This window comes from Parasteatoda tepidariorum, chromosome 6 (genome assembly GCF_982258835.1).
Source record: "Parasteatoda tepidariorum strain Cologne lab strain chromosome 6, Ptep-v5.0, whole genome shotgun sequence".
NCBI classification, from domain to species: Eukaryota; Metazoa; Arthropoda; class Arachnida; order Araneae; family Theridiidae; genus Parasteatoda; species Parasteatoda tepidariorum.
Window position 1 is genome coordinate 23,173,492 of NC_141760.1, and position 23,151 is coordinate 23,196,642.

Genomic DNA, 23,151 nt, shown 5'->3' on the forward strand with positions numbered 1-23,151 from the left:
ATTTATTTATTCGTAGAAAATATTTTATTAAGTTTAAGGAATTAAATAAAATAATTTTATGAGCTTTAAGTTGTAATTTAAAATGTAAATAATATGTAGATATATATTTTTCTTTTTCTTGCCGAGTTTAGTGGTTGCATAGTAAATTTGCTTTAGCATATACGTATTTTTGTCACAGTTTGCTTAAAGTGTGCCTCATATTTTACAACTTTTCGTTATTTTCATATATCATACCAATCATATCAGTTAATAATCTAGGTTAATTTTGACAGAAATTTATAAATTTCAAGGAAAAGGTTTCCTGATCAAAGTCAAATCAAAAACTATTTTTTTCAGTTTCAGGTTAATTATTTTCATAAATACAAAAAAAAAACTATTTATTTTTATGTACACGTAGAAAACACGCATTCGTATAAAAACATTTTAAGCTGAAATAAATCTACACAAAATAAATTTTCTTTTTCTTTCTTCATCTTTTTTGCAGAAATATTAAATAATTTTTCAAAAAATATAAAATTTTTTTATGGCTCTGATGCCACTAGTTATCATGATAAAATTACAAAATTTAGAAAAAATTATCGTTAAACTATATTCAATTGATAGTCTCGAATTTTGCCCATGAAATTCTGTAAAAATTACAGATCTTTCTGGTGTTCCCAACACTGTACATTTTATCAGAACATGATCGTGTTGACCATATTTTTTTCTCAGTGTAGTCTAAGAAAATTATAACTTTTTTTTGCAAATTATTGTTGCTTAAATACAAGCTTAACGATTGGAACAAAGTAGCCTTAACATATTTTAAATCTAGATCTTTTTTTAGGATCAAAGTTAAAAAATTGAATCTATTTTTGCAAACAAGTTACATTTACAAGTTTCTTTTTGTTTAAATTAAAAAATTCATTGTGTGTTCTTTTAAGAAAATTTCTCAGAACTTTGTTATTATTTATGAAAATTGCTATGGTAATATCACTGAAGTTACTTTCGCTTGAAAATAAAATATCTAAAGATGTATTTATTTCATATTTGAGTTTTGTTGATTCAATAAGAGTTTCAGTTCTTATTATTTATAATAATATATTATATATAACGATATCTTATTATTATGAAAAATGATATTAAAAAAATATTTAATTATTTAGAAAATTCACGTACATGCTATTTTTATTATTATAATTTGGAGATATTTTTTAGATATAAATAATAGTAATTTGTGACACAAAAATAAATATAAAATTAACTACGAATTTTATATTATTTTTATTGAAATGTTGCACTGTAAAGATAAAATTAACAGTTTTATTTCGCAATATTAAGTGATGTGAAAAACTATAGAGCTTTCTGAAAACATATATATTTTAATTTTCACAATAATACTTCATATTTTAATTTTCACAATAATAATTACCGCAAAATTCCTGAATTGTATTTTTTTACTGTCCTAAGTAAATAAATATTATTGTAAACTTTATGGTATATTATTTATGGTAAAAATGGATTTTAAGGTAATACTGATTTTACGAATGATGTACCGAAACTGCTAGTACTTTATACCATAATTTAATTCTGAATTTTTTTACAGTTTCAAATCATTATTACGAAGAATTTGTTGAATACACGATACTTTTATTTTGTATATCTTACTATTTTGCAATATAAAAGTTCACGGAAATCCACAATAGAAACCTAAATATAAAAACTTCTACCACTTGATTATAAATTCTAAAGTAAATTGTTAATTAAAACGAGTTAAAAACTAAAATTATTATAAATTAAAATTAATTGGAATTAAATTTAATAAGAATTAAAATTAATTAGAGATTCTTTATTTTCACAAAGTACTTCTAGTTCTATTTGCAACTCATTTTCCAAACTAAGCAACTCTCTAACTATTCCAAATATCAGACAAAATTGTGGTTTTGTAAAGCGTAAAGTGATTTATAGGAATCATTTTTTTTTTGTTTTGATCAAGGAAAAGCTTGAAAAAATTTGAAGACTCCAATAAAAAAGAGAATTATTACTTTGAAAAACTGTAAAACTTACTGACACTCAGAGTGATCGTACTTTTTATCATAAAATCGCTTTCTACCGGTACTTGTAACGGAACATGAGGCGAAACATGAGGAGCAAAAAATCTGATGTGCCGCAATTTTTACAGTAATAATTATCTTAAAATCACTGAATCACCCTAGTTACAGAAATATTGCTGTGGAAATTACGTTATGATAATTTACGGTAAATATGGATTTTACTGCAAAATTGGTTCTACGGATGATGCTCCCAAAGTACCGGTAATTCATACCGTCATTTGATTTGGAATTTTTTAGTGTTTAATTTATTATAACGAAAAGAATAGTTTGAATACTCGGATTCTTTTATTTTACATATCTTAATGTTTTGCAATAAAAAAGCTCTCAGAAATCCTCTATAGAAACTTTAACAGAAAGATTTCTACCAATTAATTATAAATTCTAAAATTAATTAGAAAATAAAACTAATTAGAAATTAAAATTACAAGAACAATTACAAGTTACAAGAAAAATGTTACAGAGATAAATTATTATAAAACTTAATTAAAAATTCTTTATTTTCACAATGAATTTGTAGTTCTACTTGCAATCCGTTTTTCAAACTAAGCAACACTCTAAATATCCCAAATATCAGACGAAATTGTGTTTTGTGGAGCATAGAATGATTTCTAAGAATTTTTTTTTCCAGCGAAGAAAAGCAAGGAAAAATTCAAAAACCCAAATAAAATAGAGAGCAATTATTATTAGAAATTCCGGAGCAAATAAAATTCCAGAGCATGAAGAATTTCCAGTTCTTCTTGCAATCTGTTTTTCAAACTAAGCAACTCTATAAATATACCAAATATTAGACAAAATTGTGGTTTTGTGGAGTAATAATGATTTATAAGAATTTTTTTTTCGAGCGAGGAAAAGTAAAGAAATATTCGAAAACTCAAATAAAATAGACTGTTATGTAAGATATTCCGAAGCAAATTAAGGTAAAAAAATATCGGAACTCAAGAAAAGTACTGGCACTCAGAATCACTTTAATTAAATCAATATTACTGTATAAATTTTTACGGTAAAAATGGATTTTACGGATGATGCACCCAAAAAAGGAGATACTTTATACCGTAATTTCTTGCAGTGGGGAATGAATTATAACGAAAAGAAATAGTTGAGTACACGGATTCTTTTATTTTGTATAAATTACTATTTTGAAACTTAAAAGTTCTCGGAAATTCTCTCAAAAAACTGAAACATAAAGATTTCTACCAATTAAAATGTTGACACACAAGTGCACGACGGATGTTTAAATTGCATGACCAAAAGTGTGAAACTGCAATAACATTGTGGTAACGACGTAGTCTGTAACTCTCATCTTGCACAGCTGCCGACACTTAGCCAAAACGTAATCCTCGCATCACGAATCATTCCGTAATAAGTCACGAAACCATTACTTTTCGTTTCTTCATCTTCGAATTTAGAAACGAAAGGGGGCAAGTTAAGGTGACCAAGCGTTTCCGGAGTTAACATGTACTTCCATGATTTATGGATTCCATAATTCCTGGGTCTTTTCATGCATCGGCCTTGAGATTGAAGTTGAAAAATATTCTCTGATGGGGTGACATTTGGTGAATTTACTGTCTCTTGTGGAATTTATTGTGTCCTTTGAAAACAGTTTCCGAATTCTGAAGAGTTTCATTGTTTTGACAATGAGGTGTTCTAAAATTCGAAATGGGCCTTGAAACACACCGGAAATTGAGGTTTAAAACTCATCACAAATAGGAACTCTCATCCGTTTATGACTCAAATAATATTTTTGTTGGAACGAAATATTTCACGATTTTTTTTTATTAGTGGGCTTAGATATTGCTTTTAAAAGACAAGGAATATTATTTTATGGCTATGCTTAATTCAAAATCTTAAAATCGTAAATTCGCAACACCACTGTGTGTATAAATGGTATTTGATTGCAATATCACGATATCATATTAAAATGATTCATTCATAAATTTATATTAGAGTTTACGATTTTGTGTGAAATAAAAGCTATGCTTTATGAATAAATGGGTGCATTAATATTCTTTAATTTTAGACAGGTTTTTTGTTTTTGGTGCACGGAGGAAAAATATTGTTGTTAAATTACCGTACTGTACGATAATGACATTTCTGATAAATAAACCATAATTCTGGTAAATAAAACTGAAATATATGATAGTTAAATCGTTCATTTAGTAATTTTCCCTTTTGTATGGTAACAGTTTAACGAAAATTTTAGTTTTCAAAATTAAGGTTCTTTTACCACACATTTAGTAAAAAATACAAAACCGAGAAATAAATTTACACAAATAAATGGCCTGTCTGCCATGTTGTAAGGTATCACGGTAAAACTACAAAATTTTACCACAAGTTTTATCGCATATTATCATATATTTTGTGTTAGCTTAGCCAAAATCATTACCAAAGCACCTCGGTAAAAATTACCCCGAGTTATTTGGGTTTCCATCTAGCCAGAAGCACTGGAGTTGCATAAATGTTGACACAAACTTCCAAGAGAGTTAGGGCTCATAATCAGAATTGAAACTGCATAGAAACACATTTCCCGGAAAATGTCAGGGGTACTTCCATATTATAAACTGTTTCTTTGTGTGCTTCTCAGTAGGTCATGAAAGAGAAGTGCCCCAGCAGCGCACGACGACATTTATTATAGATTAAATATATTTATAGATTTAAAATGTCATTCAAAAAAGTCTGCAGCTTTAAGAGCAAAACTGATATCAGATTCGAAATCCCCACATCAGAATCAGGCAAGATCGAACATTTGTAAAATTGCAACTAAAATTTTGCTCCCCAGTGTTATTGGTTGGGATTCTAAGGAGTAGCATGATCCATAATTGACTTTAATGTACAATTATTAATTTTATATATAAATAAATTTGACGCTGATAACAAATTATTTTATAACTTGACAGTAAAATCCTTCTTTTTTCTGTTTCTGATTTTTCTGTTTTTACTCCAGATATTTCAAGTGTTCTCCAAATTATGGTCTATTTTCACCATCACATAAAGTTACCAAGATAACAGGCAGCCTTGATAGGCATCATCGGAGGACTCATCACAACTCAGTAAGTGTTTTCTTTTGCTTTTAACCCCCCAACAACTAGGTCATTTCTCTGATGATGAAAACAGCAAGAGAGACTCTAACAATGCAATACTTTAAATAAATAATCCCAAGAAACTGAAGCAGTAAATATGCTACTTGATTTTTCAAAAAAATCATTCGCTTCAAAAATACAGATTGGAAATAACAGTTAACATTTTTCAAGCTCTCAAAAATATGCGTTCATTTTCTAGACTTTCTAGACGTGAAAAATCCAAAGTTATTTGAACTATAAAACATAAAGCTGACTGTGAAAAAGGGAAAAATAAAGGCGAGAAACAAAACTAGAAAAATCTCAGTAGCCGAAGGAGAATAAAAGTAAAGATGAAAATACAGAATAAGAAAAACTACTGTAGCAGAGAGAGGCAGATCTGGGTAAAATTCATTTCCGCTCTCTTTGGAGAGATGGTGAAGAACTACTGTCGTTAACAAGGGAATCAGCATTCATATGAATAAAAAAGATTCCAGGACATCAAGACGAGCTGATGTGACTGGCGTAGAAAAAATTCGGCAACGTCGAAAGTGAGTTTATGCACAAGATTCCAAAGATGAGCAGAAAATGCTTTTTTCTCATAATCTTGATAATGGACATATATACAGTGTTTTTTAAGTCTACATTTTGAAACGTGTCTAAGATCGCACAGAAAAGCAACCACTTTCCATGTCCACATGGGGTGACCTATATCGGAAATAATTGACAAGCTCATAGAGTACACCCGATGTGTCCTCTAAGGTATCTTTATATAGTTCACACAGGAAATTTTGAGTGATGAATAAAATTATATTGATGAATAAAATTAAAATGATGCTATATATTTCCAACAGCGGTAATTAATTAATTTATAAATTGCAACAAATTGTTTGAATGATTTATATATGTTGGTTATTTTTATTTACAGACTCCTTCTTTTATTTCAAAAAAAGAAACCATATTTATATAAATATGGTTAGAGAATATGATAACTATAGATAGTAGAGCATTGCTTCTATAATTCGAAAATGGAACCTTAACAATTTCACGTTTTTATCTTTCTAAATAAGAAAACTTCGTAATATGTATTGCAGCTTTTTGAAAAAAGTTTGTACTTTTATGATAACAACATTGCGCACATAGTTTTCAAAATGCCATGCACGTTACTTGGGTTTTTATTGGATTAAAATAATATGTAACAATTTCAAATTTAAAAATTTCATTTATTCAATTAAAGACAGCATTGTGCGTAATTCGAAATTTAATAACATGTTCACTATTCCAGCAAAAAATGACACTAATTAGAGAAATATAATTGTTTGTCATAGCATCCCCAATTAAACAGCCTAGTCTTATAGATGTTGTGGTTTTCATTTATAGCATTCTACACTGTTAATAATCTCCCGGAAAAGTAGTTAAATAACAGATTATTTGCTAATTTACCATTTTCAACCGAAACAGTCAAATAACTATAAACAAGATGGTATTCAAACTGCTAAATGTGAGAAAAACAGTTTATTAACTGTTTTTTACCTAATACGTTTAAACAACCAGAATTTTATTGCACTAACTAGGTCCACATAGGGTTAATCTGTCAATTTTATGACCGAAGGAATGGGGTTCCGAGTCCCCGCGTTGACACCATATAATTTCCACCAATCTCTTCAACGCATGAAGAGTTTCCAATGTACTGCACTCTTCAATTTGTGATCCTGGATTATAAGAATACGATATTCTCATTTCAGCATAGATAGCAGCACCATAAAACTGCTAAACTATCTCCAATATCCAGTTAAATTTATTTTTTCTAATTTTGAAACCATGCGACTTGTAAATGTTTAAGAAACCGTATAGTTTCTTATTTATCGTTTTTATAACCTTGCTAGTTGTAAACCATACTTGTGGTAAAAAAAGTTTAACCATACTAGTTGTAAAAAAATATCAAAACAGTCAAGGTAAAAGCTGTCCCCTATCTTAAACTTTAATTGGATGGATAGGCTGTTGCCGGTTATTTCACCATAATTTTAAAATTAAAATTCTAACAGTGTAGATTTTGTACAAATTAGAACGTATATGAATAAGGTCCCTAAATAAAGTTTATCAAGTATGATGATGCTGTTTAAAATGTTCAAATTATGTTCATGCTGCACTTTATTTAAGAATTAATTCGAAGATTAAATTGATTCGGTTATTTCCGTTTGGTTCTAGTTTGGAAGTATATTTGAAGTATTTAACTCGTGTATTTTTGGACTTAAAATCCGACGTGTATTTTACGAAATATTTGATCATTACCGTATGTCTGGGGTTTCCTTCATATAAAAATTTATAATTACAGCCGCTTAATTCCTATGCCTTAATATTTAAAATAAAATTGCATTTCCTCGTACAAAAATAAAAAAATAAAAAAATTGATTCATACAAAAAAAATGAATGCACGACAAAATACATACTTTCCAAATTAAAAAAACAGCTTATAATATTTATTTAAAATACTTATAAATTATAAATCTAATAAAATCATCTCCGACTCAATTAAATCAATTATATCAATTTATTTAAATTGGATATAAGATATATATTAGCATGTACAAAAATAGTTTTCACGTATAAAAACAAACAAAAAATAAAAATTAATTTTTACGAAAAATAATGAATGCATATGATCATTATTTAAAAAAAAGCAATTTATAATATTTATTTTGATCATATAAAACTGATAAATCCATCGCCCACCCAATTAAATCAATTATGTGAAATTATTTAAATTAGACATTAGATTTGACGATTTCTATGTATTCAAAGTTTCCTTCATGTCACAATGAATCATTTGACCTCTTAATTCCTATACCTGAAATATAATTGCATTTTCTCGTACTAAAATGAAGAAAAAAATTAGTTTCTGGCCTAAAAATATAAATGCATAGTAAGATACATTTTATCCCAAGCTAAAAAAGCAACTTGTAATATTTATTTAAAACACTTATAAGATATAATTTCATAAATCTATGCACAATTCAATTAAATCAATCGTGTGAATTTAATTAAATTAGATACTTGTTAATGTGTTTTGTTACGTGAGAGTTTCGGCGTTTTCCTTTACGGTTTAATTGTAAAGCTATAAAATCAGTTGGTGATCAAGAGATCTCCGGAAAGATAATAAATCGAAGCAATGTTTCTTTGTGTAATTTAATTGACAGTATGATAATCACACAGTCGGTATCCTCTGAACTCAAAGAATGAAGGATTGATGAATATAAAATATCATTCATGGAGAGAGAAAACAATTTGATAAAATTACAGCACATTGTATAATAATGACATTTCTGGCAAAAAAACATTAGCATAATTCAGGTAATAAACCAAAATATACGGTATTTGAACCATTCATTTGGTAATTTTTCTGTTCAATGATTATTATGGTTTTATTATTATTATCCGGAAATTATGGTTTTTTAAAATTATAGTTTTTCACCACATATTTAACAAAAATACGTAACTGAAATGTATATATGACTGAAAGTTCTAAGGTTTCGTTAAAAAAATTACCAAATTTTATCCTATTTACTATCAAAATCATATTTATCAAAAGTAATAACAAAATTGCTTCGATTGAAACTATAGTGTTTTTTGGAAATTCCATGGAGCTGGAATTTAATTTTACCATATCCTGGTGGTTTTGACCATACTCTTTTTCTTCTCAGTGTGCGATCTATCAAAAAAAGTAAACAAAGCAAAATGTATAAGAACTGTTTCAAAATTAAAGAAGAAAGCTACAACAGGTTTTTACAACCAGAACGATTAAAAGGAAAAAAGGAAAAAAAAGATAGTAAAAAAACTCCACAAAAATATTAATTTGCAATTAAAGAATAATATGGGAAAAACTAGCTATTAATGTGTGATAATTTTTATTGAAATTATTCTTCAAAGTGGATTTTGTTGACATTACGATTGCAGATATTGCGCCCATAGAAAGAAACACTGTCAGTTACATTTCCGATTTCTAGATATGTTAAGTATTTTAATCTGAAATAAATTTGCTACAAAGATTGTATCATGTAAACAATACGCAAATACTTTTCTTTACAAAATGAGTTTCTCCATGGTCAAAAACAAAGCAATATGAATTTAAAACATTTTAAGTGCATTTTTTTAATATTACTGAAACTAACTAAATAAATATTACTGTAAAAATTACGTTATAATATTTTACGGTATAAATGGATTTTACGGTTGATAATTCCAAAGTGCTGGTACTTAATACCGTAATTGGATCCGTAATTTTTTTACTTTGTACTACGGTAAGAAAAACCAATGTCCCGTTCGGTGTACGTTTTTTGTAATCTAAAAGTGTGATTTCGTACAAATGCTTTTAAACTTTTTATTGCATGAAATAATAAAAATACTTTTTAGTCTATTTATTAATAGTTTTGTTTAGAATTAAAACATAATTTATAGAAATGTAAATTAAAGTTATGGCATTTTAATTACTTTAATGTTGCAATTAATTTAGTTGTTTTTAAAAAATAATGTTTTAAGAATTTATTATAAAAATTATAATGTAGTCACACAGTAGTTTAGTTTCTCCTTCTGCTTGTGCTTTTGTTGTGTGTTTGTTGTTTGTGTGTCTTATTTTGTGCTTGTTGTGTGTTCGCAGGGGCTGCGTGCATGAAAATAAAGACTATACGTCCCCTCTAACTTGGTGCCGAACTCCAGAGTAACCAATTGACCTCCGGACACCATTCCGTCCATCATTGTATTATGCTGCATGTCGTAACGTTTAACTCATATTTGTAAAATATATATTTTAATGATAAACTTTATTAATAAAGATATTTTATTCCTTTAATTGAGGATCTTCATTTTTGTGGTCATACACACTTAAAAAATTTATTAAACATCAGATTCTTTATGCAAAATTTAACATTTAATTAAAATTTTAAATACTTTTGTTTCATCGTTTTTTTAAATTTACTCGTCTACAATTAATTTAATTTTGCAGTATGCTAATCTTTAAATAACTCTATATTAAAATGAACTTTTAATATGATTTTTTTAAATTGATATTTTCAAAGTTTTATTTGCAATTTAAAATAATCTATTAAGTTAAAAGCATAAGTTTGGTATTTAATTTGGGACTTGTATCTGCTATATGTGTTTTTTCAAATTTAATATTATTTCTGCATGCTTTATTCTAATTGTATATAACTTAATACGTTTCCACATTCAGCTTTGCCATGCTTTAATTTTATATATTATAACTCTTTCAATATAAATATAACATATAGAAGACAATAAAAATTAACTTTAAAAGTCAATAATGGGGTCAATAATTTTTTATTATTAAAATAATATTTTTTTTTTATTTAAAGTCAAAATAATAATTTTTGCAGTAAGAAATCAGTATATTTATTCTCGTTGCTTTCAAACTATACAAGCACGCATTTATATTCATTTTCAAAGCAAGTAATAATGTTGGTTATGCTTATTTCTGTGTAAAAAATGTTCAAAACTTTAAAAACAATTCGCTAAATATTATTTTAATTATACTTTACAAATTAAATAACGTTGTCCTTAAGAAAATTAATGACATGATTCATTTCGAAGCTATTTTTTAAAATATTTTCCTTCTCTTTTGGCATTTAAGCCAAGGACAGGCCAGAGGCGTACTAGCGTGTTTATATTTATCGGAGTCTAATTTGATGTTTTTAATTAGTCAACTTTGATGTTTTTAATTAGTTACCTTTGATGTTTTCAAATCTTTACGTCACTAAGCCACCTGAGTTGATGCCTTTCCCTTTTGCTAGTGCTTCCTGGCTTATTGAAAGTTAAGAGCTTAGTGGGGGATGGGGTTGATCTTTTGTTCTAAATAAGTGTCTAAGATATAGTTTTAGTTTTATTGCTTTAACAATGTCTGGTTGCTTATATCGCTAAAACATTTCAAGGTTATAAAAAAATTCTCCGAATCTAGATATTTTGCGAAGTATATTGCCAAAGGTGGCTGAGTGGTAGCGCTTGGCGTGTCACAGGTCTTGGGTTCGATCCTAGGACCGGGCAAGGTTGATTCAGCCCTTCTATGGGTCGATAAAAATGAATACCAAGTATGCTTGCAGACTAAGCACTGAGGATTTTTAGTCCTCGAGCGAAGTTTAGTTTGCATCTTTGTACCAAGTATGTAGAACCAAATTTAGTTTGAGAACTGAGTTTATTTTGTATATTTCTGTTTTGGTTTTATTTATTCTATGTACAGCTTCTGCTGCCATGGAGGATTACTGGTTGAATTAATGTTTTATACATTCTGATTTTAGTTCTTAAAGCTAATGAGTTGGTACCTCAGTTGGATTTTTCCCTTAAAATAGCGTCTGTTTGCTAACATCAAGCAATGGTGAATTTTGAACAATTAGTTTAGTGAAAAATACGACTGCAGCTTGAAGTGAATTTTTTAATGAATTCATTCTACAACAAAAATCAATAAAGTATCTTTAATGATTTTACTAAAATCACAATAACAATAAAAATGATTTAAAAAATTTATTTGGTTTTTTTCTTAAAAAAAAACTGTTTTGAAAGCTTTTTTGTTTTAAATTGAGGTTAAATAATGTTTATTTTTCGACATTATCTTTGAACTATAGATTTATTTAAATATGAAGTGACTATGTAAATTTCTATGTTGTAGCTCCTAATCAGAATTATGCTCGGTTTAAAGGTTTTTTGATTAATAGAAATGTTTTGCAGGTTTTATCAAAAATAAATAACTCCCTCAAGCTAAATTATTACCATTTTCTTAAAGATGCTAAATATTTTGGAAATTGAAGTTGCTGAAAAATAGTCTCAATTAGTGACATAGATTATAATACTCAAATACTTGCGTAATGAAATAAAAACTATAATAGCATATAAAATTTTCATAGCAGAACATGAAGTTCATTTTCACAGCTGAACATGAACATGAAGTTTTTTACAAGCACTAAGATGTAAATAAATATGTTAGAAACATAAATTATTTTGGAACACTTTTTGCTTGATGGTATCCTTTACTCCTGACTAACTGAATCTAATAAAATATCCAAGTCAAAATTTTCGATGGTTTTTCAGTGAGGGACCAACATAATCTTGACGATATTCATCATTAATTGTATCATGAACCATTATATTTTTTGATAGTAACCAACATAAGTAACGTTCACCCCAAAGTAGGAATTCAGACTGATTTATGATAGGTCAACATAAAAAAACCAAATTGTTTTGATGGTATATTCTTGCTGAACCTATAAGAATAGTTAAACCATCATGGAAACACATTGTTGCACCATTATGGACCATCACGAGTTTCCATCATAGTATCATAGAAATCAAATGTTATAACGATCGTGTGGAACCATCATCCCAATGTAGGAATTTGGACTGATTTATGATGGTCCAACATTTAAAAAAACCTAATTGTTTTGATGGTATATTCCTGAGAACCGACAAGAATTCCAATTAAACCATCACCGATCATCATGGAATGTAGGTCCATGAGAGTCAAACTTCTCTTGATGATTAACCATCATAGTATTAAAATATCATTTTCCATCATGAAATGATGGATGTTTGTTGGCATATCAAGAACCATGAACACATAATGGAAAATGTTGAAAGATGATGACCATCAAATAATGTTGTTGGACCATCGTGTGTCGCACTGAAATCAACATAAACCATCAAATTTTTTTGATGGGACCATCAAGAATTTTGATTTGGGTATGCTATTATAAAAATAATGCAGGTCTCTCCCTCATATTTTAACTAGGAATTAAATTCTTAGGAATTGCATTTTCTAATTCATTTCTCTTATCGTCCGAAAAACAATACTTAAATCCTATTACTTAGTAAGAAAAGGACATTTGGTGGCACTTAAAAAATTTAACTTCGAATAAACCATATAATTTCAACTTCATGATCGGTTTCAATGAATGACAATATTTTATGTCTCTGTTGAGTTTTTAAATTACAATTTTCAAGGAAGCATTGTGCGCTGCAAATAATTTTCAAAGACAAAATTGCATGCTATTTTTTAAATTTGTTCTTTTAATAAATTATTATTTTTAATCACAATTGAATTTCAACCGGCACCAGCGGAAAAATAGCATATTATATTCGAAATCAATCAAGAAAAAATATATAAGTAGAACTAAGTGTGATAAAACATATAATACCAAATCATCTAATGATCGTATCTTAACTTTCTAGAGCTCATTCTTAATGATTCTTAAGGAAAACTTCAAGTATGCTAATTAATTGCTGCTATATTTTAAGCAACAAAATCAGGCATGAAAACCTACTTTGCCTGAATAAATATAAGATTTTTTTAATGGATTTGGATTTCTAACTCCTAAAATATAGGGGGTAGTCGCAATAGGGGAAGTAGCATCCGAATAATTTGATCAGAAGAGAGATCCAAAGTTTGGACACCTTAATGCTAAGTTTATTTTTTGTAAAATATTATAATCTCGAGGAACTTTTTAAGCAATTGAAAAAGCTTTACGCACAATTGTAAAATTCATTTTTCCAAAGATGCAAAAAATAAGTTTTAGTAGAAACTCATCATTTTTTATTATTTTATTTAATATTAGAAGAAAAAATTCCGCATTTTAATGTTTAAAATTTTTTGCATGATTTTAAAGAACATAACATTCCATGGAGAAATACAAATTTTGTGTGAAATCGGTAGAATATTTACTCAGAAATCGAAATTTTAAAATTTACTTTTTTGTAATTTGATTTCTCAAGATCTAGTCGACTGATTTCACTCAAAGTTTGTATTTTGCCATGTAAAATTATATTCCTTAAAATAATGTAAAAATTTGAGTGCATTAAAATTTACAATTTCGACTAATGTTAAATAAAAAAATAAAAATTTATGAATATTTACTGAAAGCTATTTTTTGCATGGAATTGTCTTTGGAAAAATGAATTTTATAATTGAGTGAAAAAAATTGTCAATTCGTTTAAAAATTTCTTAAGATATGACGAAATATACAAAAAATAAAATTAACATTTAGGTGTCTAATACTTTGTATCGCTCTCCTGAACAAACTATTAAGACCATATTTTTCAAATTGCTGCTACCACCTATATTTTGGGGGTTAGAAATTTGAATCCATCGAAAGGAAAAGGTTTCTTTACTCAGGGAAAGAACGTTTTTGTTTCTGATTTTGTAACTCAAAACATCGTCTGTACTAATTAATTAACACATTTGAATTCATTCTGTCGAATTATTAAGATCAAGTCCTAGAACATAAAGATCCGATCATTAGTTCAAAAGTTTATCAGAGTGGTTCGTTTTTTTTATTTTGTGCACTATATTGGTGCTCTTTTCCAAAAACGTAAAAACTTAAATCTTATTTGATGAAAAAAAATCACATTTTTTCGCTATTATTTCATAAAAGGCAAAACCTTTTAATCATATAATCGTAACATTTATTTGTAAAATATTTATATTTACATCGATTGTAATTTTAACTAAACTTAACTATGTCAAATATCTGAAAGGTCTGAATTACGTTTAACTGTTATAAGGATATTCATAGGAATCCGTAGGAATTTCAACTTTAAATTGTGTTCATTAGTGTTTAAGTGTAGTGACTTTTGCTGCAATGAAAATTTCCAAGCACGTTTTAAATATGTGAATCGTACAAGTTTCTGAATACGCGATGTAGACATAATATCAAATATAAAAAGGAATTATAGCAGAAAAATGAATAGATATCATAAAATTTTTCATTGTGTGGAATAAAATTTTTGTTTGAAGTTTAGGAAAGAAAAAGTGAAAAACATATTTAAAATTATATGTGTTGGTGGAGAATTGAGAAAAAAAGCATGGTCAAATCTGCCATAATATGGTGAAAGTTAGTGTGTTTCTTGCTCTATAGGAACACCTGAAAGATCGGTAAATTTTACCAAAGCGCTTTGGCTTTAATTTTGACAAAATTAACAAAAAATATGGTTTTATAATATAAGAAAAAATTTGCTAAAAGTGATAAAATTTGGTAATTTTTTCATGATACCTTAGAGCACGGCATGAAAAACATTTATTCTGTTAAAGTCACTTCTCAGTTTCTTATTATTTACTAAATGTGTGGTAATAAGAACGATAATATTGAAAACGGGAAGATATGAACCGTTACCATATGAGCCAAACAATAACCAAATGAAAAGTTTAAATACCATATACTTTTGTCTTTACTACTGAAATTATTTATATACACAGGTGGTAAAATTTGTTAATTTTTTAAATATGCTATATATATGCTTTTTTGGCAGTGAGCAGCTATCATACAATGAAACTTATCATTGATTGACCAATTTAAATAAAACTACATTTTAACCTTTTTTCTTTTCTCTTCAATTTCCCTTACTTTTTCAGCCATGAATATATAAGCATTGCATTGTTATTTAATTGCTCTAAAATTGTGCCTTTTTTGAGAGATCATGTGCAATGATAAATAAAATATTTTACTTATTTTTCTTATAATCTGGTTTTTCTTTTATTTGGATACCTATGCACAAATATTTCATGAGGCAATTTATCGTATGGCAATAAAATTTTTAAGAGTCAAGTACCAAATAATAACATAGAAATAAGGAAGAAAATGTAGAATATTCGATAAAAACGCGTTTAATGATATCATTCCAAACTTTGAAGTATGCCGTAATCTCACGTCATAATCAACCTGTCAAAAAATAAAACAATGTGACATATCCACAGTTTAATCTAAATACGTCGCAAAAACAATTAATTTTTCTCCGAATAATTTATAACACGTGACATTATTGAAGATAAATGATATTTTAGTAATAATATTTTCAGTTCAAAATGGTAGCATAAAATAAAAGAAATTGTAAAAAAAAGATTAAATTAATTTTTAAAATTTCGTAATTCAGTTCATAGAAAATATAAATTTATATAGACGGAGAAAAAATCCTGCTATAATTTACCACTCTGCATAGAATAATAGGAAATTCTAGCTTTCAAAATTATAGATTTTATTACTACATATTTAGAAAGAAATTAAAACTGAAAGTATATTTAACCTAATAAATTGTTATCATTCCATGCTCTAAGGTATCATGATCAAAATTACCAAATTTTACAACATTTACCAGATTTTCTCACATATTATAAAAACATATTTTATTTGCTAATTTTAGTAAATCATTACTAAAGCGTTAATTACCAAGTGAAAACTATCAACCTTTTTGGTGTTTCCGTAGATCCAAAAGCGCGGTAAATTATAGCATATTTTTGAAGTTTTGATCATATTTTTTTTCTTCGTATAGCAGTAAAAATATTTTTCCAAAACGAAGCTTAGGGAGTTATCTATCTATGTTAGTTAGTTTAACTCAAAGGAAATTATATCAATACTAAACTTTTTTAAATTTTAAAATGATAGCGTAATGGAATTTTTCCGAACTGTATACTTGATGTGATGAATGCGCCTACTTAAAATCAGATTAGTTTATTTATGAAGTACACAATCTAAAATTAAATATTATAAAAGAAATGAAAGACACAATTTCATGTGTGGAACAAGATTTTTGTAGAGGTTAAAATATGTTTGAAATGTTTATTACATTCATCTTTATTATGGATATAAGAAGTAGTAATAGTATCTGTTCTCGTTCAGACGCGTTCGAGTTGATTAAGTTAGTAGTTCATGCTACATTTTCATCTTTTTAAGGAAATGATATGAGCAGTTTTAACTTTATCCGCAACTTGTACAATCACATCTTAAACTGATTTGTTTTAATAAATCATTGAAAAATAAACTGCTGTTTGTAGAAAATGCAACACCATGAAGGAATCATCAGAATCAAATGAAATTCGCAGCAAATGTCAATTATAGGATATTATGCAAATTAATAAAGTTTCAGAGCCATCGCGCGTGCGTGGCGCGCGCAGCGCCCTCTGAATTGATGCTGAAAGCGTATAAATAAAGTGCTGTAGCGGGACGTTGAAAATAGTCTATGATTATTTGTTAGTGGCAAACGTTTAGTGAGACCTGAGTATGCCTCCACGACGGAAGAATAAGAAATTCAAGCAACTTACGGAGTTTGAACGAGGGAGGATAATCGGCCTTCGAGAAGGAGGATTTTCCTATCGCGCAATAGCAGCTCGTATGCAGCGGAACAGTTCCACAGTGATGCGAGTTTGGAAGCAGTGGACCGACGAGCACCGAACAACTCGAAAAACAGGCACTGGACGACAGAAGGTGACGTCAGAGCGCGATGATCGACACCTGCTCCGCATGGCGGTGAATGATCGCACAGCTTCCTCCAGGCAGCTGGCAGCACATTGGTCTACTGCTACAGGTGTACAATTGTCGGCTTCGTCAATTCGTCGTCGTCTGCTGCGCCGTGGATTGCGTGCAAGGGTGCCATTATACAGGATTCCCCTCACGGCGGATCATCGACGGCTGCGTCGGCAGTGGGCTCTTGAGCACAGAGACTGGCGAGCTGATTGGCACCAAGTTGTCTTTTCAGATGAATCACGCTTCAATTTGTGGACCCATGATGGCCGTGTTCGTGTTAGACGTTATGCCGGTCAACGCTGCCTTCCTGAGTGTATTATTGAACGACATAGTGGTCGAACAACCGATGTTATGGTCTGGGGTGCGATTTCGTATCATGGACGATCCAATTTGATACGAATTGAGGGTAATCTCAATAGCAACAGATACGTCCGTGAAGTGCTACAGCCCGAAGTCGTTCCTTTCCTTCAAGGCATCCCTGGAGCTATCTTTCAGCAGGATAATGCACGCCCACATGTTGCGCGGACTGTTAGAGACTTCTGTTCAGCACAACGCATGCAACTTCTTCCTTGGTCTGCTTATTCGCCGGATATGTCGCCTATTGAGCACGTGTGGGATATGGTTGGTCGGCGTCTCACTCGTGATCCGCGTCCTGCAGTTTCCAAAGACGAACTTTGGTTGCGCATACAAGCGATATGGAATTCTCTTCCTCAAGCAGATATTCAACATCTGTTTGACTCCATGCCACGTCGTATAGCAGCACTTATTGCAGCGCGTGGTGGCTGCACCAAATACTGATTTCGGACGCTTAATTTGTTTCTTTTGTTTTGAAAATTTCATCATTTATTTGTATCAGTACAAGTCGTTTCTGCATTAAATTTCATTTGATTCTGATGATTCTTTCATGTTGTTGCATTTTCTACAAACAGCAGTTTAACAATTAATGAAGTCGTAAATGAATAGAACCTGAAAGTAAATTCATCCAAATAAATTGTTATTATGTCATGCTCTAAGGTATCATGATCAAAATTACCAAATTTTGATCATGATACCTTAGGTTTTCAGGTATTTAAAAAGGAAGTAAGTTAAGTTTTTAGGTATTATGATTTTCTAAAATTAATGTGAAATTTAAGAGCATAAATAGAATTCTACAGTAAAAAAGGAGTTTAGCATTTGAGATCAAATAAAAGTTGGTGAATTTTGCCCAATTGATGTTTCTTTACAATTTTTGTTTGCAAATGGAATTTGGATACATATATTTTCTACACATGCAAAAACAGTTAAAAATTCTAAGTAATTTTTTTTTCTGCGATGCATAAATGTATTAAAATAGCTTAAAATTAACATTTATAATGCTGTTTTATTTGAGCATTTGACTTTGAATATATTATTGTTATTACTTGTATTTACAATTAAAAATATATACTTACCGTTTTATGAAAAGACTTTTTTGCTACATTTATACTTGCTTTCTTTTAATTGTTGAATTGGAGATTTTTAAAATTTTATAGCAGGAAAACGGTGAAGGTTTAAGTAACAACTCTTGAAGCAAATTCAGGTGACAGAGCATATATTTTTTTTAAACAATGCTTCTATTTTAGCACAAAATCCTTGCAATATATGGCACGACAATCATTAATTTTGTAAACTAGGAAAGATACCTGGAAATCTCATAAAATTTTTCTATGAATGAAATCACCTTCCCGAAATGTCTGATTTCAATCACAACTTGTAGTCAATGAATGGCGTCAAAACCTAAAGAAAAATGCTGCCACATGGACGTTCTAGCGCCATCTGTTGGAAAAGTTTTGAACTAAGTTCGAAAACTCAGGGAGAAAAATACTCTTCAAATGATTTTGCAGCTAGACTTTTTTTTATAACCATAACTGTTTTCTTGCTTTGATTTTTTGAGAGATGTCAGTGCAATCAAGGAATCGACACGCTGTAACTTTTATCCTTTTTCCTTTTATAGGGTTCAGAAAAGAGCAACTCAAGTAAAAATTCATCAACCATTAACCTCCAGGTATGTATATAAAATTTTTCTCTGAATTATAACAGGAAGAAGTAATTTTACATTATTTAAAACGAGAAATTATTTTTAGATTAGTTTGTAGATATGTAAACCAGTAAAAACTTTGTAAATGTTTTTTTTTTAAAATTTAAATGACATTATTTGTCGTTTATTAATATTTCAAATGAAACTCAATATGTAATTTAATAAATTAGACATTTAAATATAAACTGAAACTCTTTTGCTTTGTTTTGTCTTTATCTCTATCATAAGCAAGATAAGGGACAAAGATCTGACTTTTGCTAATTTTATAAAATGCATAAACATTAAGTATTTATTTTATTGTTTTTGACTAACTATTTGTTTAGAATAGTATTTTAAGCAATATTGAATTTTTTATTTTTTAAATTTAATTAAAGGTAATGCTTTTGTAAGCTTAAGTGTAGCTAGATGTCATAATTTTGTTTAATCTTATAACCTAATTTTCTGCAGTATCATAAGGCAATGAATTATAGATTTATGGTTCTCTAACATATATGGAACTGTTTTATTTCTTGATTAGTGTTGACGTCCATTAGTCATATAACACATTACTTAGTTTAAGAAATTCTTATCTATTAGGTGGATCGGAAAGTAATGTCGTTTCGGTGCATTTGATATTTGTTATCAAGACTTTATTTTTAATCAATTATGTATTCACCCTCGTTAACAACAACCTTTCAATACCAGATCGAAAATGAATCGAAAAAAATGAATTGGTTTTTAAAACTAACGAATATTTAATGCGTCGAAACGACATTAATTGCCGGTCCCCCTAATAATCATTCGTTTAACCCTTTCAGTCATTCTTATATTTGTTCAACTTTTATTCAATCAATTTATTAACTCATTTGTTCATTCCAGCACTTTTTTCTTCGCAGCATAAATTTTTCAGCTGACATTTAATTGTTTATTCTTTCACCAATTATTCAATTGTTTATTCTTTAATTATTTCATTCCTTTTACTTTTACTCATTATTTTCAATATATACTCCCATTTATTTTATAAATTTATTTGGTAAATCATTCATTTATAATTTTATTCGCTCTGTTGATTACATATTTAGCCAATAATTGATGCAAACTGTTTTTTTCACTACTTTATTAAATGATCATGTAGTCATTCTGAATTACATTATTTTACTGTAATAAGAAACTAAAAGAGACTGTTCCTAATTGAAACACTTTTATTACAAATACCACTTTTCTCTTCACATTAACATTCTATCATGAAACTGTCCCCGATTTCTTACGGTGTGCAGTGATAAAAAAATTTTACGTTCCGTATATGTCCCAGGTTTGAAAAATATCACTGCAAAATCATTGACCCATACAATTTTTACTGACACTAATAAAGTCAAATCATGAGAATAAATTTATTCGTAAACAGAAACGTGATATTCCTGTACTAGGTATGATAATTTATTTCTTTCACTTATGTATTTTAGCTTTTTCTGTTAGAGTAAATTGATATCTTAACGAGAGATAAGAATTTTTGACACGATTAATGGATATTATTTAGATTTTTTTTTTTTCTTAAGATGTAATTTGAAACTTATAAAGAAGGTATGCGAAACATTCTACATACGTGCTGAAAATGACGAAACAAATTTGTATGAGAGCATGAAAGAAAAAACAAGATGCTTATCTATTAGAAAATCAATATTGCAAATACTATAGTAGCTATAAAAAATTTTTTAAACAAGTATAATAAATCTTAGTCAAAACTATTGTATTACAAGTTTATGATTTCCGTTCATTTATGACAAAAATAAATGCACCTTACTGTTTAAAGTTAGAAAAATGTCCCAAAATATAAGTTTATATCTAATACAGAATAGATAATTTCTTTTATAAGTTTCATTCAATAGTGTATTTTGATAATTTTATTCTGTAAGGGACAAATATATGAGCAAATATAATAGAAACTATATTTAACGAAAAGCTTGGTAAATAGAAACTGTTTCTTAAATCTGCTCATTCGCTAAATCTAAATTCAATTTGAGCCAGTCAACGCAGTGGGCTAATAATTAAGACATAGTCAGTGTGCGGGTGGGTAACTACTTGGATCAGTCTGCGAAGGGTTCGAAGATGTGCGCTCTTGGCCTTACTTAAACTGTTCTACCGTAAAGTGCTCAACTTCGCGCTCATGTTGTCGGGCTACCAAAGCGGGGTCATCATCCCCTCTACAGAGAATCAAAATTGTGATGGCAGGTCTTCGGATCGACCTCAAGGATGTTCCTCAGATCGTCGCCAATAGCCCATTCTGCAGCTCTAGTATGACGTAAATGAACTGCAACAACAACGACAAAGATTTCGACAACGACAAACACTGCATAAAAGTATGAAATAAAAAAATTACACTGATTGCTTCGGGACCACCTTTATTTCAAGTAAAAATATATTGATTCAACTTTAATTTACAAAACTTTGCTTTATTTAATTTTTACTGTAAAACACTTGATGCATTTTCAAAATAAAATTTAGTTTTTAAAGCTTCAAAGCACTATTTAATTTTTGTAGTTACATGTACATGTCTTTATTTTAAACTTTCTTCTCTCGAATAATTAAATTTACTTACCTTTTAAGCTTGACAATTTCCCTCCTTTATTTGTGACATTCTTACCCTTGTTAAAGTCATGGAAAAAATACATAACATAATCATGTAACATAATTATAATAAAATAACATGAATATAATTATAACCCTCTACCGAACAAATTACTCCATTTTGCTGAAACTGTAATCTCATGAAGTGCAGGATCGTTATAAGTGGGTCCTACTGTTCTTCCATTATAGTATTATATGAAAATCATTTTATCTTAATGCATGTTTCAAATTATCATAATTGATTGTAATTAACAAATAGCTTTGATTTAAATGTCAGCATTCTCTTGAAACAGGATGAAAACAGAAAATATTCAGAAGAAAGCGAAAAGAGAGCGCAGAGATTACGACAACTTCTAGAAGCAGCAGAAGCAGAAAGAAGAGATTTGGCAACAAAATTAGAAGAAGAACGCAGGTTATTATTTGACATTAGTCTCGAAATCGCCATTTTTCATTTTCACATAACGAAACCGAGTTAAATTTTACCTTGAACGAAACTATGGTTTGAAAGACAATAATATTTACCCAGTAGAATTGGATTCAGATTCTTAGACTTTGCATAGCAAAGGAATTATATTTTAAATAATTGTTCTTTCTTGATTCAAAGTTATTTTATTTTCATTTTTTTCATTAATTTTTTTAAAAAAATGTTTTGAAAAATTCTATTAAATTATTTTTTATTCTATATTAAAAATTCAATGATTTTTTAAAGACATATAACATACATCAATGTAATATTTGAACTAAAATACTGAGAAATATTTTTTAAACAAAAACAGATATTTAAATATAGTTAAACGAATTGTTATTTGCTGTTTCAAATTTATTTTTTCAAATTTTACTCTTTTTCATAAATTTTTTATTCATTTTTCTTAAAAAATTCTATTAAACTAATTTTTATTCAATATTAAAAATAAATTTTTTTAAAGGTATATAATATACATCGATATAATATTTAAATCAAAATATCAAAAAAAAAATTTTTAAGCAAAATCAAATAAAAAAATAATTTTCTTTAATTTATTGAAAATTTTAAATTGAATTTTTTAAAAAAAATGAAT

General features: G+C 28.5%; 1 protein-coding gene across 1 annotated transcript in view; it reads left to right on the plus strand.

Moving 5' to 3' along the window:
* LOC107457554 (uncharacterized) overlaps window positions 1-23,151 on the plus strand; it is an 85,642-nt gene that overhangs the window by 13,671 nt on the left and 48,820 nt on the right. Inside the window, exons 3-5 of the mRNA XM_043044937.3 lie at window positions 5,032-5,137; window positions 19,406-19,456; window positions 22,387-22,505. Of these exons, the coding sequence (XP_042900871.2) occupies window positions 5,032-5,137; window positions 19,406-19,456; window positions 22,387-22,505 (276 nt within the window). The remainder of the gene's footprint in view (window positions 1-5,031; window positions 5,138-19,405; window positions 19,457-22,386; window positions 22,506-23,151) is intronic.